The sequence below is a fragment of the Macrobrachium nipponense genome, chromosome 24 (assembly GCF_015104395.2).
Source record: "Macrobrachium nipponense isolate FS-2020 chromosome 24, ASM1510439v2, whole genome shotgun sequence".
Classification (NCBI taxonomy): domain Eukaryota; kingdom Metazoa; phylum Arthropoda; class Malacostraca; order Decapoda; family Palaemonidae; genus Macrobrachium; species Macrobrachium nipponense.
In genome coordinates this window covers 31,341,259-31,368,925 of record NC_061091.1, presented here as the reverse complement: position 1 = coordinate 31,368,925, position 27,667 = coordinate 31,341,259, and the positions used below count along the sequence as shown (strand labels likewise).

Here is a 27,667-nt window from a genome sequence, read left to right as displayed (position 1 = left end):
GACATAACCCAAACAATAAACACTTCGAACGGAAACAGAGTCAGCAGCAGCAATAAACACCAAACAATAAACACTTCGAAACGGAAACAGGGTCAGTGGCTAAGCAAAAACAATAAACACTTTTGAGCAGAAACCCTAAAGCAAAAGTACATTTAAAGTATGTGTATCAGAATAATGTAATCAAATGTAATATTATATGTAGGTCTGTGACGAGGAAAACCCGAAGAACACAGCAGATGACTAACGACCAGGTAGTAATAATAATCTCTTTCATACCAATCGTCATAAACTGGTTTGCATTCCGTCATCCAGGGTTCCCTCCTATGTCACAGAAAGCCAAATCACTATTTTACTGGCCTACAATGCTTACTGATATAAAAAGCACATAACTAATTGTAACACGTGTCATGAAAACAAGGGATACACTAAGACACCTGTCAGTTTAGGAGCCTATCCTGTGCCAATCAATCCTTGAAAGAATATACGTAGAATTATTAACAGAATTACGAGTCTGACAGAGGGAATAAACACTTCTTAGTGTTAATAGTTCCTTGACACGTTATATAGAATTAATAGCACTAAAAACAAACACCGCAATTGAGTGCGTTACGAATATTTATGAGTGCTAAATCAGTAAATATGGAATTCAACACACAATAATCTGTGACTCGGGTGGTGTAAATCAATCATAATCTCCTTAACACGTTGTGTGAATTCCTTTCCATTAGAAAAAACCAATAATATATTTTATCACCCAGAGTCAATCGGTTTGGTAGAATAACGGATAATTAAATAGGAAGTGTCAATGTCTTACGAGTTACAACTCTTGATATTGGATCGACCGTGATTATAGCGGTTTCTCGCGGTTTTATACCTTTATCATATATATCTTGTATCTATAGAATTGATGCCGCAAGTAGCCTTATACGGTACGTCGCTAGAACACTTTTCCACATATTCAAGCCAACCATTAATTTATCAAATATATATAAAGAAAAAAAATATATAAATAAATAAATATAAAAAATAAAATAAATATGGATACAAGTGGAGTCAATATAATACACTCCGTAAGAAGTCGGAAGGGTTACAAATTATAATAAAAAAGGAATCACGATAATATCAATAAGCAAAACGTAACCATTAAATATCCAAATATATATGCGTAAAGATTTGAACTCTAACTTAACGCTTTAGTAATGACAAATAAGCTAAAAGTTCAATCACATATCAAAACCTACTGACATATTGTCTGTCCCGGTGATTTATATTCGTAGTCAATGAAAAAAAAAAAAATTAAATAAATAAATAAATAAATAAATAATAATAAATAAAATAAATAAAATAAAATAAAAGAGATTTTAAAGTCAGGAAGTCTAGAAGTGAAAATGTTATCTATGGAATAATCCTATATGAATCTTATACAGGGCTAATAATATATATAGAATTTGTATGGAAGCCTTTTCATATAGTTTGAATAAGGAATATTTATTTAACATAATGCCAACATGAAACTAATATTGTTCAATTTTGGTACTGTTGTTTTTTTTTTCAGACTTCTTCTCATGTCGAGTATTAAAAACAACAAAAAAATTTATCCTAAAGTCGTCATGTATTCTAGCAAGTACGCTACAACTCTTAGCTGGCTGAGAGCAATCTCCTGCCAGTGACGACGTCATCATTCGCCGTTATCAGCATTTGTTCCTTTTAACCTCAATAATCTGCTTACACAGGCTTCATCTGTGTGTCGTCTCTGCTTGCAAAAGCAGATTGACTGGAGAAAGGAATGCTTAGTCATGAACTTCACATGTGGTTCATAGGTCACATGGACAGGCCACATAAACATATTCTTATCCGTGTGTGTAATGCAATTAGTTAAGGACTTGTAATCATTTTAAAAATTAATGAACAATATAAGCAAATAGAATTTCTATAACAACAAAATGAATTAATTTTTTTTTTTTTTTTTCTGAACCTCATAGCATTTAGAAGTATCAAGATATGTATATATGAAATATTTACTTGCAACATTAGCCTATTACAATTCAAGTAAAACGATTCCTGTGGGAAAAATGTTCACAATTTTCTTGAAAAACCTAAAGTTTATATAGAAATTAGTTACATAGTGGGTTTTTCGTTGCATCTCCTACCTATTAATAATGTTTTAATAGTTAACCTCAGAAGATGCGCACGAGAAAATTGAATATGAAACTTTTGTAGGGCACATAGAATCATGATTAATCTTCTCTTTGACTCTTATGTTGCCTGGCAATCTTACAATTAGCTCCGTTTTCCACTTCTTTGTCTAGTAACTTACTACCAGTAATATCGAATTTTCTTTGAGATTCGTAATGATATCTATTTATTTTTTATAATTATGGATATTTTTACAAGTCATCATAGACCTGGATAGGTTCACTCATTGTTAATGCCATGGATAAAAAAGTTTGTACAGCGGACTCTTTTGAATTCCGAAATATCAGCGAATTCATGTGGTTAAGTCTGGGTCTAAATGGCTCTCTCCCATCCCCTGTATTTGGATGTCGTCTGAATTTACTTTGCCCTTGTGACAAGTATAAAATTTCACTTGCAGGCTGATTAATGGAACCTGGTTACAGTATCCTGCAGTACGAGAGTTCACATCGCAACTTCAAAAAATCGTTCGTCGCAGCGGACGACTACAGTCAAGTAACAACCGCCTACAATGTGAAAGGAATTTCATGGACTTCTTCGACCGACACCGTATCTCGTCGTTAATCTCGTTTTAATGCGGAACGCTCCAGCGGCTGTCGGAATCGACTACAAAAAGGGACATACTTCCGACAATTACGACCCGAAGGATATTCAACTCTACTTTGCTGCGAAGGACTCGTGCTGGGATGATCTATTCATCGCGAACGTAATCGTGTAGCTTAGGATGCAGAGAATAAGTATGAGCACAAAAATAGAACGTTGGACCCGGCCCAGGCAAATTTTCCCCTTGTTTTAACCATTGAAAAAGGCCCGTTTCAATTGGCTAAAGGTGGTTGTCTGGAACTGTGTAATGGACGAAAAGTTGTTCGAAAGCTAGTTAAAAGTGAAGTAGTATAACCTCGGTCATGTATCCTATATATATAAAAGTATCATGTATCCTATATATAATTGATCATAAATAACACAGAATCGAAATATATTTTTTGCGTGTACGCACTAGGAATCTATATATAAATGATCATCAAAATAACGGAATCGAAATATATCTTTTGCGTGTACGCAATAGGAATCCTATTTAAAGTGCACATATATTAATCATAATTATATGAATCCATATACATATGTATAAACAAATCAGGTAGCCTATAATCAATCCGTTACCTTTTTTCTTACCAATATCTGCAGTTATTTATGAGTTAGTATATGAATTACTAATCAGATATATAACATTTAGCATAAAAATCAACGATTCAATCAGCATAAACATTAATAATTTTATCAATTCATATATGAAATATTTTATCAGTTAAAATATGATTTTTATCATGTTCATCTTCATTCTATGCAATTGTCAGAGTACATTAGTATTTTCTGTAGCATATGTATCTTAATGAGATGAAGTGAAAAACTGTATCATTATATATATCATGTGATCACTATTATTTACCAATATCATTGTTTTATATTTTATTACTTGAATCAATTCATGTACACCATGAATTTTTCTTTTCTTATATATATATATATTCGCATAGTGTCTGTATCACACTCCTATAAGTCAAGTGCAAGTCAAGTTTGAGTAATATTCAGTAGTTGGTTTTGGTAGCTGACCGAGCTAATGTAAGTGTTTACATAATAAAAATATGGAATGTTAGTCCATATATATAAAAGATTGCTTGCAGGAATGTGATCAGACTAGAGACGCTAAAGATGACGTATACAATAAGTATGTAGGCTAAGTTGACATGCCGTCATCTGTGGTCATTCAATTGTTTATAAACATTAGTCCAAGCTCCCTGCTTGAGACAACTACCCCGACCTATTATTCAAACGGCCTACGTGATCTGTAGCGTGTCTCATTCGATTGTGTGTTCGTATGAAACTATGTCATCTGATAGTATGTTCATATGTTCGAACTACTGTCTGTTCCTTCATAACTTGTAACAGAGATGGTAGACAGGCAAAACAGAGTTAGCTATCGTCATTAGAAGACCTGTACCTCTTTACCTAAGCTTTATCATGTAGAGGAATAGGATTAGCCATCATCATTGGCAGAAGCGATCAAGCTATCGTCATAGAAGACTTGTACGATCATACCTGATCTTCATCATGTAAAACTTCAGAAGAATATACTATTTTTATACCTTGTGTTTTCTACAAGAACCTCACCGAACCATGAGTTTAACACATCGTCGTAAAGATAATACCGACTTCGTAAGTGATCTACAAAACCCCAGACACTCCATTGAAGATGGAAGTGCAATACCAACCGACTTAGCGTATAGATTATCGCTAGTCTAACATTACCTCATAGGGCGCCTTATCATACAAGGCACTAGCCCTAATACATTTTCATACACATTTTAAACATAAAAGCATAAACATTTATAAAAGCGACACATCGATCGCTAATTTGCACTTTTTTTAAATCGATATTTTCGGAAGAGCGGCAGACGGCGGCATACAAGACGAACTTGAAAAAAACATCGTAGTCGATAACTTGAAGGGGAATTTCAAAAGCTGCCTTTTTATCATATTTCTGCACAAATAAAAATACCCTATTCGTAATACATTTGCATACACATTTTAAACATAAAAGCATAAACATTTATAAAATCGACACATCGATTGCTAATTTGCACTTTTTTTAAATCGATATTTTCGGAAGAGCGGCAGGCGGCGGCTTACAAGAAAGAACATGAAAAAACATCGTATTTGATAACGTGAAGGGCAGTTTCAAAAGCTGCCTTTTTATCATATTTCTGTACAGAAATAAAAATGCCTTTCACGTCATACATTTTCATACACATTTTAAACAAAAGCATGAACATTTATGAATCGACACATCCATAGCTAAATTTGCACTTATGTAACTCGATATTTTCAGCATAGAACAGCGTCAGAGGCATATATTTTACCCTAATACCTACATAATAACTCTCCATAAAATTTGTTAATATAATTTGCATAACCTTTGTGGTCTGAACGGCATTTCTACATATGTATGAACTCGTTAGACAACGGCGCTAGCGGCGCTGTTAACTGAAATTTGTGCAGTAAAGATACCTTTAAAATGCCTTATTTTTTTAATGATTATTTTTGACGACCGCCGTAAAACCGATTCGCCGTTGAGTGATTGCGCCGTTAACCGCGGGCCACCTGTACTTGACTTGTCCGACTTTGTCAGTGCCTATTGCAAGAGCTGGCACTCCCAAACTCCTAGGGCCTTTATATCTCACACTCTCCATGTTTTTTTTTTTTTTTTAATCATTACAATTTCTTAAGTAAGTACCATAACACAAAATGCAAGGATTTAATTTTAGTGTTATAAACTATAACAAAAATGCAAGAATTTAGTGTTAGTGTTATAATAATAAAAAGAATCATTCTTGAATTACTATGTGACTATAATGATCACAACCTTATAGTAATGAATAACAATATGTAATCATAATGCAATGGTTTCAGGAGACGGCAAACTTAACTGAACCACTACTCTTTCCCCTGGAACACTATGTCACTTTAGGGAGATCTACTTCCCTTTCTCGATATCACTTCAGGAGGATCTAGTATATCTCTTTCTTAATAGGAGATCAAAACAATTATAATATGGGTCCTCTTACTAGTGAAGCATGCACAATACAAATGCTTAAAATAAGACACTGCATATACAAGATCTGATTAGTTACATACCCGATAAAATTCTGCTGATTGAGCAAGGAAAGGCCTCTCAAAATCTTCTTCATAGACAGCACGTGACTCGATACCTAAGACTATTAACATTTGGGCAGCATTTTTTATAGCTAACCTGTCTACTACTTCACCTCTCCGTTCTCTCATCACCATGTCTAGTAGTGTTTCTCTTAAATGGTCTCGTATACAACCATATCTTACTACCTGGAAGTGCAAAGCATAAAATTAACATCCATTAAACTAAAGCAAGTATTATACAGAGAAGCAAACTAATCAAGAAAACTTTTCTCTTTTACTTGTAAATTTTAGCATTCCCTATCAATATATTGTTTACAATTACAAATATCTCACTTATAGCACCATTTACATTATCAACTTTTGAACCATTCATATTGGTAATATCTTAGTACACAAAACTTCATTTATCTTACTTGAACATTACTAATATTCAGTAAACTAAAAAAAAAGTTCAACCACACTTACTTGATCTCTAAAAATTATTAGCCCTAAGTTGTAGACATTATCAACGTTGTTCTGTTGTACATAAACGCGGTCCATATACATAAGAATGTCTCTGATCATGACCATTGATGTCTGATGGTCATTCCATGCATAATTCAAGGTCAGAAGGAAGTTATTTTGTAGGGAAGCTAAAACATCTGCTCGAACCTTTTGAAAAAATCAAAGCAACAATCAAATTTCTGGTTAGTAACATCAGCCTAATATTTCAAACTTTCTACAAACTACAAAAACTCAGTCACATACCTAAAAAGATCAACCAGTGATCCATCTCTCTTGACTGAATATACATGGGTCACACAGCCAAAGGCTGAATCATTTATAATCTTTTATGAAATCTCTAAATACCAGATCTTTTATGAAATCTCTAAATACCAGATCTTTTATGAAATCTCTAAATACCAGATCTTTTATGAAATCTCTAAATACCAGGTCTTATTTTCAAACTACTACCTTACTAGAGTTCTATGAATCAGGTACGTAATGCACTTCTCAGCCCTACTAAATTCCAGATAACTCACTGATTTTATTAAACAATAGCAACAAAGAATGAATATCAACTACAACCAGAAAATTAAACTTGTTTACTAGGCTTACATATACAAGAAGTATTGGTTTAATACCAAAGTTTTTTTTTCAATAAATTGTTGAAAATTAATATTCACACAGTTTACCAACAGAATAAACACACTTTGAAGTGCTGCTGCTCAACAGAAACTTTTCAAAGAGGTTTATAAATAATTTTATCTACCTCTTTTATAGCCTTCCAATGGTTGATCTAGAAATTATTAAAAACTAGTTAATAAATAATTAAAACTAGTTATTAACATTTCTGGGCAGTTAAATGTCTAAATAAACATTATATTTTTATTATTGTTCTGCTTTATTCTCTGAACAAATTATAACATAATATTGTATGACTGAATACTTTTTAGTTGGGATTTCGGTCATTTTAATACCGACCCTACCTACATATCAACAATGTTTTCCTTGCATGGAAACAGTAAGACAGATAACACTGATCTAATATAGGGCAACCGAAGAAAAATTATTACCTAAACTATTAGCTATTTCATCACAATACCTTTGTGACCATTTGTCAATATGAGGTTTAAATATTAAAATCTTGCTTACTCTTGATAATTTGATAACAACATATAACAAGAATAATTAATTTGTTTCTTTTGATGTTTTCTCAAAAAGCAAAATCTAAGGAAGTAAAACTTTCTATCTCAGATGACTATAAAAAAATTTAATGAAACTGTGAGGGTTTGAAGTTCAATGTCATTATGAGAAATATTTTAAGCTGCAGCTTTTTTCATGTATTCCAGGTTGCAACTAATTTTTACATTATTTACAAAAAAAAAAAGTTATAAATTTTCTTCTAATACAAGTTCACATAACTTAAGAGATTAAATTATGACATTATTAAGATAAAATAGTTTTATATATAATTACTAATTAATTACATAGCCATTAGGTTTTCAACCACAGCAGCCTAAAAATTCAAAATTCGCAGCAGTACTTCTATTGTTTTGTGTAGGCAACAGGCCCCACCTACTTTTGGGGACTGAAAGGAACAACTTAGCAGAGAGCTTCATTTGTGCCCTGATGTCCATACGAGAGGAGGAGGGAGGGCTCCGATTATATAATTACTTAGTCCTCAGGCTCCAATTCCATAATTACCTGGTAAGTACTATATGTAAAACTGTATATCATAATAATGTAATTTTAATATAAGTAACTTACCATACACATAATTACATAGCTGATGATTACACATTGAAAGTAGTTGGGATACATGACAAACTCTACTCCAAAACATTCAGAAAGGTAATGCCTTTGAAATAGAAAAGTTGCTAGCAATGAAAGATTGCTTTTTGTTTCCTTACATGATAAGAGAGCTACAACAGGTGGGTGCTGCCTCTGGTCGGTGCTCCTCTTAACCTGTAGTGGGTGTGGCAGTATAGCCAAGGGTTGCCCCCACTTTAGTGGGAACTTTGTAGCAAAGGAACTTCTCCAATGGCTAGCAGTTTGAAAAGTGATCTTGCCCTGGGAATAGACCAGAATAAAACCAAAAACAAAGTTGGCAGGTCAGGCAACAGCCGAAGTCTTCTGTCATTTATTTTCAATTCAGTGTGAACAATGTTTGTTGAACACCTTGCAAATTAGAAAGATGTAGAGAGAAGACAAAAACGGTTTGTCTGAAAGTCATTCTGAGTCATTGCACTGGCCCATGGGTAAGGTGTGATGGAGCAGACCTACAGACCTGTTACACTGGGGAGTAAACAGAAAGATGATAATGAGCCTACTGAGATATATCTCTCTCTGAGGATTCTTGCAGGGGCATGTGTGGTGCATGAGACAAGAACCCTAAACGAGACTTCAATGCCACCCAGAGACCTTAGATCTCTATGATGGCCAGGCAGAGAGGTTTCCCATTAATAGTTAACCCTCGGCTGAGGAGAAACTGTACTAAGACAAACAATCACTCCTTGAGAAAGCATTACCCTGGCCCTCACTCAACTCCAGAGACTGAGTTGCTTGCTAGTACATTTTATCTTGAAATATGTTTGGCTGATAAAGCTATCAAGTGCACAACAATTCCCTCAAGCACCTGCATGTTAATGTCAACAGCAACATGAGGGAAATGAAACCCTCTTGTTTAGTCATAAATGCCACTACTGTGGTGTTGCTTAACAACACAACACCAACACTAGGTGTCTGAAAATCAAGTCCCAAAACCATCGGGAGGCCTGAAAGGCTGCCTTGAGTTTCAGGATATTGATGAGGAGGTACGTATCGTCTCGGTCACACTTCAAAAGACAATGGTCCTACAGGTATGCGCCTATTACTTGTCGGTGCATCTAATAACAGACACATTTAGCGAGAATATAAAACTACAGGCAGTCCCCGGTTATTGGCGAACTTGGTTAATGGCAATCCGGTTTTATGGCACTTGTCTAGCGCCATAAAATCGGCAATTTATGGCACCATAAAGACTTGTTCCTAAGGGTCGAGCAACATCGGGACTTATAAGACTGGAGAGCTGAATTAGGAGAATGTCCCTTTTCTTAGCACCAGAATTGCCCCCAGGTTATACCCTTCATGGCAACGAGAAAAACAATGTAAGACCCAAGATTGGTAAAGAAGAATCGTTTTTGTCGCGGCAACTGAGGGGGGGAAGACAGCTGAATTGTGCGTCTCAAAACTCGGAAAGAACTCCTTGTCTTGAGAAAATGTATTTATCTAATCAAGAACACCCTCAAAAGCAAGGAATGCGAAGCCGCTACAAAAACCATTGACTCTCCTAGAAGAACAATGGCCTCAAGCAGAAAAGATTATTCACAGGGGCAGTGGCGGTCCTATTTGACAAGACCCAACGAAACTTTCCTCGACTAAACAAGTGCAGGACAAGATAATTCGAGGATTGATCTTGAGATATGTACTAAGTTTTGTAGTTGAATTCCAAAAAAGAGACAAGCTCATCAGAATTCTCTCTGTTCACCTTGTACCTCTCGGAACAACCGAGGGGTTACAAGAGAACTGATAATGAGAAAGTGCATTCCTACCCATCCTGTTAGAAGACCAGCAGGAGGGGTAGATCATGGGTGATCAACTTGTGGTGACTGTATTGGGAAGGAGGGTGCTTATGCCATGGCAAAGCACCTACTTGAGGAAAGCAAAAGTCCTCCCGGCCAGGGGCGCGCACTCAATTTAGCTGAATTACGTAAACTGGGCAGGTCAAGTAACAGGACTATGAGTGCTTCACGTCTGCTAAGAACTGTTGCTTTCCTCCACTATACACTAGCCTCCTTCGTAGCCAAAGCTCATCAAGAAGGAAGTTCATAGAGGGATTGTTTCTTCTGTCCTACGTGCTCGGACCCTAAGGTCCAAGACACAAGGATGGAACCTGACCGAACACCTAAAAAGTGCTGGCAGGCATTATCGAAACACTTAAGTGTCTCAGCACTTCTCCCACTGTGTTCCTAACCCAAACTAGAGAGCAAACTCCCCCGTACTGCTTCAGAAACACCCAACACCCAAGATTCCGTGAAATCCCAGGCAGTCCATATAGCACCTGGCAAATGCTCATGATTCTAAAAAATCCAAGGAATTCGAGTGCTCAGCAAGATTCGAATCTCGTAAAAACGATCATTGAGAGCGGTCTTCTATTGACTTCCGAGTGCTTGCAATTCCCAGGAATTCATATGCTCAGAGAGCATCAGAAATTCCAAGGAATTCAAGTGCTTGGCAAGACTTCCGAATCTAGTAAGAAAAATCATGACTTCCGAATCTTGTAAGAACAATCATCGGGAGTGTCTTTTCTTCTCTCGCTTGAGTGCTCAGAATTCCAAAGAAACTGAGCGCTCAGCAAGCGCCAGAAATTCCAAAGAATTCAAGCACTTAGCGAGACTCCCAATCTCATAAGAACAATCATCAGGAGTGGTCTTCTCTAGCCTTCCAAGTGCTCACAACTCCAAAATATCTGAGTACTCAGAGAGCACCAGAAACTATGAATTCAAGCGCTCGGTGAGACTCCTGAATATTGTATCAACAATCATAGGGAGATCTCACATTCCGAGTGCCCCTGATTACAAAGAATCCAAGTGCTCAGCGAGACTCCTGACTTTTGTATGAACAATCATTGGGAGTGGTCCTCTCTCAACTTCCGAAGAAATCAAATAGGAACAGACACAGAACCAATCTTAGTTACAGGCATATAAGAGCTGGATTGAGAGTGCGACTTCTATAGATCGCGCATTCGTGGCTCCCAAAAACGCAAATTGGATCCTCCCTTGGCCAAGGGCAGGAAGAGCCACACAGAGAAACCACTGCCTCCTCGGAAAGAAGCACTCCCTTGGAAGTTCTGTAGAACTTTCAGAGGGAACCTCCTCTCAGTTTCTCCAGGTATTCGAATCCTCAGAATCGAGACACCAGGTGGGAACCTGCCGAGCACTGGCAAGCACTCAGTGAGTGCTAACGGTAGCGGCAGTGCTGGTAGGAAGAGATGAAAAACATGAATGTTTTGCCCTTTCTCTTGCCCTATGCCTGAACTGGGACAGAGAGGTCTCCTCGTCAGCAGCTCGGGATGCTTGCGATTCATTAAAACCATGAGCACTCGCAGCAACTTGCAAATGAGCACCCAACACAGCGCCCGTCTACCGGCGGAACTCCTAGACAGGCAGGTAATGGGAATGCAAACCAAAGCTTGCACTCCCACAGCTCCCGAAACACAAAATCCAAGGGCATGTGCATCAGTTCCTGAACCCAAAAGTTGGGAAGAGCTGACGAGAGATCCCATTGCTTCCTCAGGAGGAGGCTGCCCTTTAGAAAACCTGCAGGAAGACTTTTTTGTGAGAGAGAGGGGGGGGGGACAGCCTTCCTCTTCTTTGGCCGAAGGGGGCAGATATGGCTTCCGGGACCTCCTCAAGCTTCAGAAAAAGAAGGGAAGGGCAGTGAAGTATGATCTTTCTTCCACAGGACTACTTCTACAGGAAGGTGATTAGGAAGCACTAATAGCAGTGGCAGGAGCCACAGGGCAGCTGGGACCAGAGGCACAGTTGAAGCTTCCCACTGACGGGTCATCAGGGCAACAATAGAAATCTAACAGAAGGCACAGCAGGGGAACTACATTCATAAAGAGGCAGTGCCGCAGCATAGTAGTGTGTCACAGGTACACTCCTGAAGGTTAGGATAACCAACACAATGTTATATCCATCCATCTACTGCTGTGTCCTATGACTCCTCCTTGTCAATAAGAAAAAAAAAAAAAAAAAAAAGGTAATTAAGAACATGAGACTCCTCTCATTCCATACGGCACTGCCCTCTTACGCAAGAGGGGACCCCCGAGAATAAGTCACCCAATCACCAACAAATGTGCCTCCTTGCCCAACAAACAGGCAAAGAGAGCAACAGAGATATATTTCCTGAATGGGAAAACGGCACAAGGAAAGAACACCAGGAGAGAAAAACTGAGGCCCAATGCTCCAAGTTTTCCTCCCAACAAACTTCTGATAGTGCCAGCGGGGAAAAAAAAAAAACAAAATATACTGTTGCGCCCTTATAGTCAAAGGGCGTGCTGATGTGATAAGGGTGAATAGTACGCCCTTTGCTGTCGACCCTAGCACACGCTGGGGGAAGGCAGCATGCAAGGCACTCACAAATTGTGGATTTGTATATTAAAAAATATCAAATACAGGAGTGCAGGCAGTCCCCAGTTATCAGCAATTTGGTTTTATGGGGATTGTCTAGCACCATAAAATCGGCAATTTATGGCGCCATAACAGGGCAAGTTCCAGTTATCAGGAATTCTTTCAGTATGTAGATGCAGGTGTCAGTCGAGTGGTTTTCTTTAAATCCGAACTGGTTGTCAGTGGTGTGTAGAAAGGGGAGAAGTCTCACAAGAAGAACCGACTCAAGTATCTTCGATGTGATTGTTGTAATTGCAATCGGCCAGTAGTTGCCAGGGTCAGCTGCATCCTTTAGCTTGTTTTTGATTAATGGTATCAAGTGAACTAAGAGTAGGGAGTCTGGAAGAAACTGGTGAATTATGCACGCATTGAATAGGGCAGCTAGCAAAATGTAAATTATTAGGTGGCAGAATTTGAAAGCCTCTGCAGGATGACCATCACAGCCGGGCGATTTATTATTAGGTAGGCTGTTTATGGCATCGCTGATGTTACCTGGCGTAATACGGTCTGCAAAATGAAATTGAATGTTGTCAGTAAGGAGGTTTTCTACATCCCTTCGGGATGATTGATCATTTATGCAATTCAGGATATTGTTGAAGTGACCGCCCCACATACTTGCAATAGCTTCGTCTCCGACTGCTTCCCCTACTCTCTGTGATAGCTTTTTAGTTTTGGGATTTAAGGACTGGATATCTTTCCAAAGACGAGGGTAATCACCAGATTCTAAGTTTCTAGACATTGCATCGGCTCTTAGTTGTTTTTCATTTAACCTGCAGTGATTAAGAGCAAGTTTGAATTGCGCTCTCGCCTGCCTCATTAGTAATGCAGTGTGTCCTTCCCTCAGGCTACCATTTTGCCTCCACAGTTAAAACATTTCTTGTGAGTATGTATACAGATCTTTAACCAAGTCATTGAAACCAGGTATATTACGAGAATTACCTTGACAAAATCTATAGGCAGTCCTGCCCGAAGCAAGCAAAGCGGAGATTATGTTCGAATAGAATTCATTCAGATCCCTCCTGTGGTGGTCATTTCTACAATTTGTGTTGGTACTAAGTAGGGCGTCTGCCGGTTGAACTATTGACCGCAACCTGATTTCCGTGGTCGCCCTAAAGTATCCGGTTTTCTGTTGGTTTTTAAAATCCCAGTTTACCGCTGGTGGGCGATCAGTTAGTGGGTTCATGGTAGGGAGGGATGGGGTACTGAATGACACCTGTAATGGGATGTGATTGTAGCCCGCTGTAAGATCGTAGCGAATATTGCAGGTCATAATAGAATCATGAAGTTGTGGAGATGAGATGCAGTGGTCCAGCCAGGAGGTTGTAATTGCATCCGCTCTATTATGTACATATGAATAGGAGGGAGGGAGGAGCATTACATCGCTAATTTGGAGAGCATGATTTTGACAGAACCGAGTAAGTTGATTATAAAATTGTTTTGTGGGGAGAGCATTAAGGTCCCTTAATATACAAATATGATCAGCAGGAGAATCTTGAATAATACTGTGTAACACCCTTAAGATCATGCAGTAATGATCAAAATTATTGTTATTTTCCCATGGCATATAAACATTAATTATTAGGATTTTAGAGTTCCCTACTGTCACTTGAAGCCCCAGCAATCTGTCACTCCTGTAGGTCATCACCTTTATCATATTGTCTAACGATTTGTGCCACAGGAAAGAAAGTCCCCCTTTCCGGCGACCGGCTATGATTTGATCTGTAACTTGCATCGATGAAGTCGAGAAGGTTCTGAAGTCTTCATGAATTGAATCACAGATGACAAGGTCATGTGGCCAGAGGACCGTTTCTTGCAATGCAATGATGCCGTTGAAATTTTTGCAGAACATGTTTAGGAGAGGAACTTCTTTGGAAACTGCAATTTCCTATAGTATTTTGGTTGCTTATTAACAATTTTCCATTAGTTTTTGGCTGCAAGAGCAATTTCTGATGGTATCACACACTTTCTTGATACTAACTAAATTCAGCACACTAATATTATAGCTTTAGGTTGTGATGGTACTGCTGTTAATACAGGACCAAAGGGAGGTGTTATTAGACTTTTAGAACTGAAACTGAGACTCAGAGGTCTGGAAAAACTAACCCCTATTGATAATAATAAGAACTGAAACTAAACAAGCCTTTGCATCGGTTTTTGTGTCTGTTGCATGCCAATGAGCTTCCTCTTGGCCATTTTATTGATAAAAATAGGACCAAGTGGTTTTATTAGAGAAATGGGCAAAAGGCTTGAAGGATGTGAAAAGCTACGAATCAGTGAATTTGAAAGAATTCCATCTTATTTACCATTTGTTAACAGAGAAGAGTTAGGCACAGATCAAAAATATTTGTATGACAGTCATCAATCTGTGTCAAAAGGCACTGTTCAACAGATTTAGCCCTAAATCCAAGAAAGTTACCCCATTCTCTTCGGCTTACAATGGCAAATCGCATATTAAGATTGTTTGTTTCCACAGAAAATCCATCTGAGACTATGAAAGTAATTGTTGAGTATATAATGAAAGTGTATGCCCTAATGTGGTTTACAAATAAAGTTCATTCCTCATCAGAATATGGAGTCCAAAATCTGTTTAAGACCACTGAACTTTCAAAATCATTTTATGCTAAGGTAAAAGAAATTATTCACCCTGTTATTCAGCGCAATGCCTTTTATGCACATCCTGAAAATATCTTATTGGGCATGATTAATGATGAACAAAGCCACATTCAAGAACTTTCTTGGAGGCACATTAAAAGGCAAGAGACCAATACAAAGGTAAATCTCTTCTAATGATTTTCAAGGTTCCTACCCTAAATTTTGAAGCAACTGATTACACTACAATGATTTCCTGTTAAGATATGGAAGTTACAGAACCACCACTAACCCACAAGCTCACAGACAAAGATATGGAAGATTTGATAAGAGTCTAAGCAGATGATAGCCTTTGCACATGAACCTTGTCATACTCAGGCTGTGGAAAGATGTGTGAAGTTAGTTACTGAAGCTTCATCCTCAATTTGTCCCGATCAAGAGATGGATTCATTCATTCAAAAACTGAATCTAGAAAATGGAATGCCTATCTTTGAAACTAAGTCAAATTTTAGAAATTTAGTAATTAAAAGACTGATATTGAATAAAATTGTATCTTTAGATGGTAGGATTGGGCATGGGTGGAACCCAAAGTACAGCCACCTCATCGTGGTGGGTTCTGGATTACTCTGTTAAGCATTACTTAAAACCAGAATAAACTAAGATCTGTACAAAAGATATATGTATACCATTGAAACAAATTTTTGAACTTTGTTAATTACAGGGTACTACTTGAAAAAATGTCTCATTTCATACTTATCATACAACGTGACATTAAGCACAGTAAAAGCGATTCAAAACTGTATGTTTATGGTCGGTCACTTGATTATGCATTGGAATCAGTAAATTTATTTAACATGTCAATGGAAGAAAAATATAGATATCTCTGTTATTAGAAATTGTAAATATTCTCCATGATGGTCAACAAAGCATAGTTATAAATAAAAACAAATTTGCAATATTTCGGCTTTTTTCAAAATCTTCATTACCTATGGGCCCCTCGAGATATTAACTTACGCACCTGATATTTGGACGTACGTCTTTTGATAGGACATAGCATCTTTTTTTCACTAGTGGACATCATATTTCGAAATAAAGTGGAAAAATGATATTGTTATGATACAATAAAGTTTTATACATACTTACCTGGCAGATATATACTTAGCTATTTGACTCCGTCGTCCCGACAGAAATTCGAATTTCGCGCACACGCTACCTGTAGGTCAGGTGATCTACTTACCTGCCGCTGGGTGGCAGGATTAGGAACCATCCCCATGTTCTATCATATTTTTTCTATACCGCCTGTCTCCTGAGGGGAGGTAGGGTGGGTATAATTTTGTATATATCTGCCAGGTAAGTATGTATAAAACTTTATTGTATCATAACAATATCATTTTTATACATTTAACTTACCTGTCAGATATATACTTAGCTGATTCACACCATTGGAGGTGGGAAAGAGACAGCTAAATATAGAATCAAACAGGAATCACAACTATCGTTGTAGGTAATAAATAAATAAAACCTTGGTTCCTACCTGTTTAGACTGAAGACTTCATGAATACAATCCAGGAGTCTAGACAGTCTCAAGAGCCTCAGCGAGATATTGATCTATGGCTAAGAGTTCTTGTGGTTCTGCCAAAGGGGTCTTACCCGCTTACTTGGTAGATCCTGGAAGGACTACGTCAATGGGTGCTTATCCACTTACTTGACAAGACCTTATACAAGGAGCACAACATCGATCCCGATCACCTCAACCTATCCATGTTAGTTCTAAGATTGCCAGAAGTTATCCCCTAACCTCTTGCAAACGACCACAAACTCGAAACACAAACATTCGTACAGTAAAGTACAAAAATAAAAATAAAATTTAAAAAAAAAATGTTTGTACAATCTAGTCAGTAAGACGTCTCTTGATTCCCCCCACTGATCCAAGCTCGGACGTCCGTGCGCCAGCAAGCATACTAATCAGCAGAAAAAACCAACAACTCGTCTCACAAGGTAGATCTATGTACTATCAAAATTTTGAACAAATACAAATTTTTCTAAGGATCGTTATGTGCTCCCAGCCCCAGCACTGTATCGGCTGATACAAAAGGACCCAGAGAGAAACACTTTTCATATGTTACTTTAACGTCCTTGAGATAGTGCGATGCGAACACTGAATTACACCTCCAGTAAGTCGCATCCACAATGTCTTTTAAAGACATGTTCTTCTGAAATGCTAATGAAGTGGCTACCGCTCTAACCTCATGAGCCTTCACTCGGAGAGTCCTGAAAGAGTCTTCAGTGCAGTCATTATGAGCATCCGTAATAATGCTCCTCACAAAGAATGCTAATGCATTTTTTGACATGGGTCTACTAGGATCCCTAACTGCGCACCACAGGCTTTGTTTACATCCGTTTAGTTCATTCTTCTTCTTTAAATAGAACTTCAAAGCTCTAACCGGACATAAAGATCTTTCTAATTCCTCTCCTACTAGATTTGAAAGTCCTTTAACTTCAAAACTCTTTGGCCAGGGTTTAGAGGGGTTCTCGTTCTTGGCCAGAAACAGAGTCTGGAAAGAACAAATTGCCGCATCACTCTTAAATCCTACTCGAGAATCTAGAGCGTGTATTTCACTAATTCTCTTCGCAGTCGCTAACGACAACAAGAAAATACATTTTCTCGTTAGATCTCTAAACGACGCGTTGAGAGGAGGTTCAAATCTACTAGATGATAGAAATCTCAAAACTACATCTAGGTTCCAGTTCGGAGTGCGAGGAGAAAAGGTTTTTGAGGTTTCAAAAGATCTAATAAGATCGTGGAGGTCTTTATCTTCTGCAATTCTCAAACCTCTGTTTCGAAATACGGCCGAAAGCATACTTCGATAACCTTTAATGGTAGAAACTGATAATTTTGATTCTTCCCTAAGGAAAATCAAGAAATCAGCTATGTTGGTCACAGAGGTACCGGAAGAGGACAGTTTATTCTTCTTACACCATCTTCTAAATACATCCCATTTTGATTGGTAGACCCGAATAGTTGAAGATCTCCGGGCTCTAGCAATTGCTTTTGAAGCTTTGCTTGAAAAGCCTCTCGCTCTGACAAGTCTTTCGATAGTCGAAAGGCAGTCAGAGCGAGAGCGGGGAGGTTTGATGGTACCTCTCGAAATGGGGTTGTTTGAGAAGATCTCTCCTGTGTGGAAGAGATCTTGGGAAGTCCACTGCCCATTCCTGTACCTCTGTGAACCAATCTTGAGACTGCCAAAAGGGAGCGATGAGTGTTAGTCTCGTCCCTCTTGATGCCGCAAACTTTCTTAACACCACTCCTAACATTTTGAAGGGGGGAAAGGCGTAGGCATCTAAGCCTGACCAGTCCAGTAGCATGGCGTCCACCGCTATCGCTCTCGGGTCTTCCACTAAGGAGCAAAAGTTCTCTATCCTTCTGGGGATAGGTAGGTGGCGAATAGGTCTATATGTGGACTGCCCCACAGGGACCACAGAGCTTGACACACCTGAATGTGAAGGGTCCATTCTGTGGGGAGAACTTGGTTTAACCTGCTTAGCCTGTCTGCTCTGATGTTCTTCTTCTCTCCTTTCACGAATCTTGTGAGAAGAGTCACTTTCTTTTCTTTTGCCCAATACAACAGCTCTTTTGTTATATGGAACAGAGAAAGAGAGTGAGTTCCCCCTTGTTTCTTGATATAGGCCAACGCTGTGGTGTTGTCCGAGTTGACCTGTACCACTTGACCTAACACCTGTCTCTCGAAGGCTTTTAGAGCTAGAAGAACGGCATAAAGTTCTTTGGAGTTTATATGCCAGTCTAGCTGATCCTTCCTCCATTGGCCTGATATTTCTTTTGTCCCTAGAGTCGCTCCCCATCCCTTCTCTGAAGCGTCTGAGAACAAGATTAGGTTTGGGTTCCGAACTTCTAGAGACAAGCCCTCGTTCTTTTCTAAGGGAAAAATCCACCACTTCAGATGATTCTTTACTTCCAGAGGAATACTGAAAGTGTCCGAAAGCTGTCCGTTCTTCCAACTCCAAATTCTTCTTAAGAAGAATTGAAGAGGGCGAAGGTGGAGTCTTCCTAGCGAAATGAACTGTTCTAGTGAGGATAGGGTTCCCAGAAGACTTAACCACTCCCTCACCGAACTCCGTTCTTTCTCTAGGAAGCTCGAGATTTTTTGTAATCCCCGAGCAATCCTTTCCTGGGACGGAAAAGCCCGAAAACCCCGAGAATCCATCCGAATCCCCAAATAGACCAAGTTCTGACTGGGGATCATCTGCGATTTCTCGAGGTTCACGAGTAATCCTAACGTCTTTGCTAGGTTCAAAGTAGACTGTAGGTCCTCCAACACCGTTTCTCTGACTTGGCCCGGATTAGCCAATCGTCGAGATACATTGAGATGTGTATCCCTTCTAAATGAAGCCATTTGGCCACGTTCCGCATCAGATACGTAAATACCTGAGGGGCGGTCGATAGGCCGAAGCACAAGGCCCTGAATTGGAAGATTTGTCCTTGAACAACAAATCTTAGATATTTTCTTGACGATGGGTGAATCGGAACATGAAAGTAAGCATCCTGAAGGTCCAGGGATACCATCCAATCTCCCTGACGTAGGGAAGACAGAACTGAAGCTGAAGTCTCCATGGAGAACTTCTTTTTCTCCACGTACCTGTTCAGGACGCTTACATCTAGGACGGGTCTCCATCCCCCCGAAGCCTTTGGAACCAAGAAAAGGCGGTTGTAAAACCCCGGGGAGAAAGGATCTTGCACTAGCTCTATTGCATTCTTGTCCCTCATCGACACCACCGTCTGAAGTAGTCTCTCGTTCAGTCCAGGGTCCTTGTAACTCGTCGACAAATCCTTTGGAGATGTTGCCAAAGGAGGTCTGTCTACGAAGGGAATGATGTACCCCTTCTGTAGGACAGACAGAGTCCAGGGATCTGCTTCTCTTACGGACCAGGCATCCAGAAAGTATTGAAGTCTGGCCCCTACCTGTGCTTGGAGGACATGGCTGCTATTTGCTCTTTTTAAAAGAGCGGAAGGAAGACCTCCCTCGCTTGTCGAAGGGTCTTCTCTCCGAAGTTGATCGAGTTGAAGGGGCTCCACGAAAGGGCACCACTGGAGTCCGAGCCACCTTCTTCTGAGTCTTAACTGCAGGTCTACTTTTCTTTGTAGATTGTACAAGAAGGTCCTGCGTAGCCTTTTCCGACAAGGATCTCGCAACATCCTTCACTAAAGATGAAGGAAACAGATGTTCTGACCGAGGTGCGAATAATAGAGCGGACCTCTGAGAAGGGGAAACTCCTTTCGTCAGAAAGGAACTGTAAAGAGATCTTTTCTTTAACATTCCAGATCCAAAAAGAGCCGCTAACTCACCAGAACCATCTTGCACAGCCTTATCCATGCAAGATAGGACACTGTGCAAAGTTTCTGGATCTAGAAAATCTGGCTCACTCGTCTTCTTAGCCAGCACCCCAAGAGACCAATCCAAGAAGTTGAACACCTCTAAGACGTGAAAAATTCCCTTAAGGTGCTGATCTAATTCCGACATACTCCATGACACCTTTGCTGAATTGAGAGACTGTCTTCTCACAGACTCTACAAGACTCGAGAAATCTGAATCTGCCGACGAAGGGAGCATCAATCCCATCGCCTCTTCTGTCTTATACCAAATGCCTTTTTTACCCGTCAGTTTGGAGGGAGGAGAGCAATAAACCGTTCTCAAAGTTTCCTTTTTAGATAAAAGCCACGAATCTAAAGACTGGAGGGCTTTCTTCATTGAGATCGCCGGTTTCATCTTTAAGAAAGCCGAGGATTTCGGGGTTTTTGTGCTCGAAAACAGAGATCTCGGCGAAGGAGGAGCTGCAGGACTAAGAGAATCCGCAAACTCCTCTAGAAGTAACGAGGCTAAAACTTTATAATTGGAAAGTCCCTCGTTAGTTGAAACTTCTTCCTCAGAAATCTCTTCTAGTTCCAGGTTAGAAGGAGATCGCTCTTTCCTGACCGATTCTCTATCAGGAGAAGCCGCTCCCGTGGGAGGCGTCCTGCTTCTTGCTGGCGTCAACCGCTTAGGAGCGTCCTCGCGCTTGCCTGACGACTCTCTCCTGAGAGGTGTCCTGCTTCTTGTTGACGTCTCGCGCTTCGAAGCGTCCTGGCTCTTGCCTCGCGCCTCGCTCCTGGGAGGCGTCATGCTTCTGGCTGGCGTCAACCGCTTTGGAGCGTCCTGACGCTTGCCTGACGACTCTCTCCTGAGAGGTGTCCTGCTTTTTGTAGACGTCTCGCGCCTCGTAGCGTCCTGGCTCTTGCCTGGAGCCTCGCTCCTGGGAGGCGTCCTGCTTCTGGTTGACGTGACGCGCCTATCTTGACGCTCGCGCCTGGCTGACGTTTCACGTCTCGCAAACTCGACGCTCTTGTCTGGCGTCTCGTGCCTGCGTTTGACAGGAGAACGGATCCTGCTCGGCCTATGCAAGGCTGATGAATCCGATTCCAAATCAGAGGAAGACAAAATACTATGGCGAGTCTGAACCCTCGATAGCCTAGACTTCTTAATAGGCAGGAAATCGTCTTCCTCTGGGAGGGTCTTTATACAGAACTCCCACAAGAGAAGTGATGGAATCCTGCATAGTGCGAAGGATTCTTTTAGTCTCTTCATTATTGTCTACCCTCGGTTGTTTAATTACTGGATGGTCCTCCTCTTGAAAACGCTCAGGACTAGAAGTAATCTGGGTTCATCCAAACGTCTTTTAAGGGGTCGAGAAAGATCCGCCGATCTCCACCTCTTTTAGGTGAGGAATTCTCGAGGAGGAGAAACACTCAGGCAGAACGCTTTTTCTGTAACGTTCTCTGGCATTCTGTGGCGATACAGAAAATGCCGAAGGGACGTCTGACTGTTGGGGATCCTCCACAACCTCCTTACGGCTTTCGACATTCCTTCTCCTCTGGGCTTGGGAGCTTGAAAGAGTCTAGGCCTGGGAGCGTTGTGGAAGACAATCAGACGCCCCCTCACTGCACTGGGGACACTTATATCACTATCCACAGCACTATAATCACACTGCTTACCTTCATAGGCCGCCATTTTGGTTTCCATTTTCCGAAGGGCGGCTTTAAGATTCGCTATCTCAGATGCCGAATCTGTGTGTTCTAATAAAGGAGCAGGTACATTAGATGGGGCAGTAAAAAAAAGGAGAAGAGGGTATATATTACTAATAACCCCGATAGAACTAGATAAAGGTTTGGAAGAAGACCTCCTCACCCTGTTTCTTTCTAACTTCTTCACGTATGAGGTTAGAGATTTCCATTCTTCCTCACTCAAATCCTTGCATTCATTACAAGTATTACCAAAAGAACATTCATACATCCTGCATTTCCTGCAAATAGTATGAGGATCAATCGATGCCTTCGGCATCCTAACTTTACAACCCACATTCACACACATTCTCACCACATTTCCAGAATCAGACATCATGTTGAACAATCCAAATCAAATTCCAAAAACGGTCCACAATCGCGTATGCCAGTACAATCAATGCAAATACGTCACCGAGAAGTCCAAACGAAGATCAATTGCGATGCAAAATACGAATCCAGCCGGAGATACCCACAACGATGTTGCCAGTATGGCCGACAGAAAAAATATGATAGAACATGGGGATGGTTCCTAGTCCTGCCACCCAGCGGCAGGTAAGTAGATCACCTGACCTACAGGTAGCGTGTGCGCGAAATTCGAATTTCTGTCGGGACGACGGAGTCAAATAGCTAAGTATATATCTGACAGGTAAGTTAAATGTATAAAACCCCTATTTTGCACTCCACCCTATTGACTACCCATGGTTCTGCTCCTCTTTGCACCCACTCCTTCCAAAAAAGCAGGAGTCTTGCTCCTACAGTGGACTAAGTTTTAGCAGGAGTCTTGCTCCTACAGTGGACTAAGTTATAACTTTTTCGGATTAAGTTTAACAGAGGACTACCTAACAGACTTCATAGGACGTCACAGGTTGGACCTGGCCCTTGGTTGTGTCTCCTGTTTTCCCCAATAAAAAGGCTGCATCAACAAGGGAGAAAAGAATGAAGTTGTCAAGGGAGTAGGCTGTCTTGGACGCCTCATGGACTGAGCTACCAGATCCGTCGTAGATTTCTTTTTCAAGTCTGAAAGGATCTCCTTCACCGTTACTTGCGGAAAGAGGTTCTTCTTGACAGTTACTTGCGGAAAGAGGCGTGTCCTATCCAAAGAGGCAAAAAGAAAAGCCATCTTCTGTGTCAGATACCCCTCAAAGAAAAAGAGCACCAGAGCTCGCTCTTTTTCAACACTTCCACTGAGAAGAGTGAGGCAAACTCTTACAGACCTGTCAGCACACGAAAGTATGCCCAACCAATCAGAGGCTAGGTTTTCCACAAGAGTTGGACAGTCCTCTTATTTTTCACACTAAGACTTCTACTGCCCAATCAAGAAAACTCAAAATCTCAAACACCTTAAAATATTCTTAACAAGGTGGTCAAGTTCAGGAGACAAAAACATGACTTTTACAGATGAGTTCCCTTGGGAGGAGGCAGACTCCCAAGGAAGGAGCTTCTTCGGTATAGCATAGAACATATAAATCATCTTCATCAGCTTACTGGCAGAGAAGCAAATGAAGTTTTGCCCTGCTCTCTCTTAGAGGCTATCCAGTCATGAACTTCACAAAGGGCTTTCTTGGATGAAGAAGAAAGCACTAGCTTAGGCAATCTGGTGCATTCCATAGAATGCTTCCTCATAAGGAAAGTAGAAGCTGGGGAAGTCAGCATAGCAGAAACGAAAAAGTTTGGGAATGTGTCCAACAGAAACTTCAACAGAGTGGAATAAGCAGAGGAAGAGTCGATTCCTGAGCAACCTCTTCTTCCTCTGAAGAGATCAATGATAAAGTCTTAACCTTTACAGTTTCAGGAACTGAAGTTGTCTTCTTCAAGAACCCCTTAAACTCTACTAATTGCTGTTGAAGAGGAGCTAATGAGGTATCCCTTTGCACTGAAGTAGGTGAAGACATAGGAGTAGTTGTCATTGGGTGCCCGGAGGCCCTCAGTGGGCGCTCGAACACTATCGCTGGGCGCTCAAAAGCAGGAATCAGGCATTCAGAAGTGGGTACCAGGCATTCGGAAGAGGGCACCAGGTGCTCAGAAGTTGGGGCCAAGTGCTCTTAAGTGTGCTGGGAGAAAGCAGGCGCTTGATGTTTGTCACCAGTCAGGCACTTGCGTGAAGAAATTGGGTGCTCAGGACAGTCTCCCAACTACTGATGAGGGGATAAGGACTGCTCCTTGCAGGAAGGCTTTGGGCTAACCTCTCTGTACCTCTTAACTGCAATAGGAGAGGAAACTTCAGGTTCTGGATGTCTCCTGAGAGGTTGCAATGAAGCAGGATAATAAGGGTGCTTCCTGTCAGGGCTGGAAGAATCAGAATCTGACAAAAGCTGATGCATGAAAACACCTTTCCAGCCTTCTCTATGGTGCGGGGGGAGTGGGACAGGGACATCTATTTGGGAGCACTAGTGGGATGGACATTCACAAGAGATTTAATAGCAGACCCCATTTCAATAAGGATATTGGAAATAGATACAAAATTACAGTCAAACCTTGAATCGAGGCTGATAATGGCATGTAGGGTGGAATCATAGGAATCTGGATTAGAAGGTGGTCAAGTAGGAAGACTCAGGATGTGAGAAGCTAAGCTCTTCCTCTTTCTATATCTTTTAAGTTTATCTAGATGATATTACATTGTTTTCCATTTTTTTACCCTCCCAAACTTGACATGCTGGGCAAGTATTATCCTTACTACATTCCTGTCTTCTACATCAAATACATTTAGTATGAGAATTGTAAGTAAATTTTGTTAACCTATTTACAACCCTCAGAACAGAAACAAACATTAGATAAGCTAGTATCTGACATTTTAACTTTAATAAAGCTACTAAAGTTAAATCACAAAGGGTAATCGCCTGATCAAAGAAAGCCACAACAACAATCTCAAATACTTCACCAAGTATTGGCAACCAACCAACTGAAAACCAATGAAGTACCTGGGAAAATTTCCTGATGTTACTCGGAAGCCAGCAGGAAACGAATTTTAACTTTTTGGTAGTTTGTTTCCCTAAGTATATACTGGATAGTGGGTGGGAAATGCCCACGTACACACAAATGAAAGAAGAGCCACAATGTGAATTCTGAATCTTTAATTTGCTGTAGGTTAGGGAATCATAGCTATGTAATTACTTGGTAAGTTATCAGCATTTTTAGAAGGGTTCTAAGTATATGCAGATTTTAGCTACCACAACCTCAACAGACAACCCCCCCCCTTCCCCCAAAAAATACCAGGGGTCGAATGTACTTATAGGGGAAGCAGACAAAACATACACAAGTCCTACGAGACCTATCCTCTTGTTTTATGTTGTTTCTACAAACTAACAAGCTCTCTTTGCTCGCAACTAATTTCCATATGATTTCATCAGACTACAGTTCACATCACTTATTCCAATTACATAATCCTTCCCTCAGCCATACATATATCTCATGAGGGTCAACAAAACTTGAATAAAGCCTATTACGGCAACTCTTACCTTACAGGTTCATGCCGATCCAACATTCAAATAACATTTTTAAAATCCGAAAAACAAACCAGTTTCATCAACACAAAGCCGAGTACATTTACAGTCTATCCTATTGAGACAGGCAACGGAAGCAGACTGGATAATCATATAAAAATTGTGTTCTCACTTTTCTTTTGCAATCTTCCAAACTCTCACTGGCACAGTGAATTCTTAAATTATACAAAATAAAACCTACAAATCACTATGGAAAAATTATGGCATACAAAAAGAAAAAAAAAAGCTATAAAAGCTAAACGCTAGGAGAGCAACATAATGTGTGTACACAGCTGAGTAGCACAAAATAATGGGACAAAATCCAGGTGTCATCTAAGTGGCCTGGGCATGCACACTAAAGGGGTCTAATCTTGGAAACTAACACCAATTGTGCAACTGATTTAATTTGCAGAAAAGTAGGACATTTCATGATTGATAGATCTGCTGTGAACAAGAATCTTCAAATACTGTTCTGTAAGGAAAACCACATGGCATATTTTAAACATTATCTTTAAACATGCCTAAAAATGTGAAGCACAATAAATGACTTATATAACTGTACTACGGACCATACAATCATAACTCAAGCCATAATAAAGATAATAATAAACTGTTATAAACCAACCTTATTCTCCAAATGCTGGGTGACAACATCCCGCAAGCCAGTGTAAAGTCTCTCCCCATGCTTATGTAACACCATAGTATATGCATTTCGGTAAAGTTCTTCAAAGCTAAGGCCGCTGTTATTCTTCTTCTGAATTTCCTGAATGGCATTTTTGAGCAACTGCCAGATGTTCTCCACATATCGCTCATCCATTGTCATCTAAAGGAGAAAAGTTTTCATTAAATTTGATTCATGAAATTTAGGCACTATGACAATATGACAATTTCAGCCATTCAGCACTTTAAGACTGTTTAAGTAAAACAGAGTTCACACAGCTGGACAGCAAAATAAAGAGAAATGGAAGACTTGACTCAGATGAAGTACAAGGATCTATAAGTGAAAATGGGAGAAAACCCCACAGTTGTACAAAGAAAATGGAACTGGAATGGATGCAGATGGCTAAAATAAAATTTATATAACAAAATAAAAAAATAGTTTTATATATACTCACCCAGTAATTACTTAGCTGAATAGAGTTTCTCAGTAATTACTTAGTTTAGAGTTTCTAACTTGATGGCAGCTTAAGTTTTGAAAATTTGCGGTAGCGATCGTCTTATGTTATAGTATAGGTGACTGGGCCCATCCAACTTTCAGGGCAAGAGAGGAACAACTTAGCCAAAAGCTCAATTTTGCTTATGCTCTGATGTCCATGTAAGGGGAGGAGGGCAGGCTCTATTTGTAATTACTGGGTAAATATGTATATAAAACTTTATCTTATTATAAAAAAAAGCTATTTTTATATTAGCAATTTATTGTATATGCCAGCGTATAAGGCAACCTTTTAACCTTAAAAAAAAACTCCCTTATACACCGAGTATGAAAAGCAGACCTTAAATCCAGCAGAGATTTTCAATGATAGGCTAATCCCTGAAGTGTCGATAGTTGCATCAATAGTTAACTACCGTCACATCTATCGACACTGTAAATAAAACATGTGATAATGGTAAAAAACCGTAGGTAATTCAAGTGAATCACTAGCAACACAACTATTGATACTGTCAACAAAATACTGTACTACTAATAACCGTGGATAATTACCATAATTAGACGTTAGGATGAGCGAGCTCTCACTTTGGTACAAGTTTACGATCTCTCTCCGTAATTCTAAAAATCAAAAAGCTCTATGAACCTAGTTATTTTCTGGAGGGAATAATCATTAGCAAAATTTAAATGTATTTCAAAATATAAACATTGTCATCCTACGCCATTAGCAATTGATATT

The 27,667-nt window shown here is 39.7% G+C and overlaps 1 protein-coding gene across 1 annotated transcript in view; it reads right to left on the bottom strand.

Moving 5' to 3' along the window:
• The window catches only part of LOC135205549 (cullin-3-like), a 130,587-nt gene that overhangs the window by 58,263 nt on the left and 44,657 nt on the right, over positions 1 to 27,667 (bottom strand). The window contains 3 exon segments of the mRNA XM_064236310.1: positions 5,887 to 6,090; positions 6,370 to 6,555; positions 26,407 to 26,604. Of these exon segments, the coding sequence (XP_064092380.1) occupies positions 5,887 to 6,090; positions 6,370 to 6,555; positions 26,407 to 26,604 (588 nt within the window).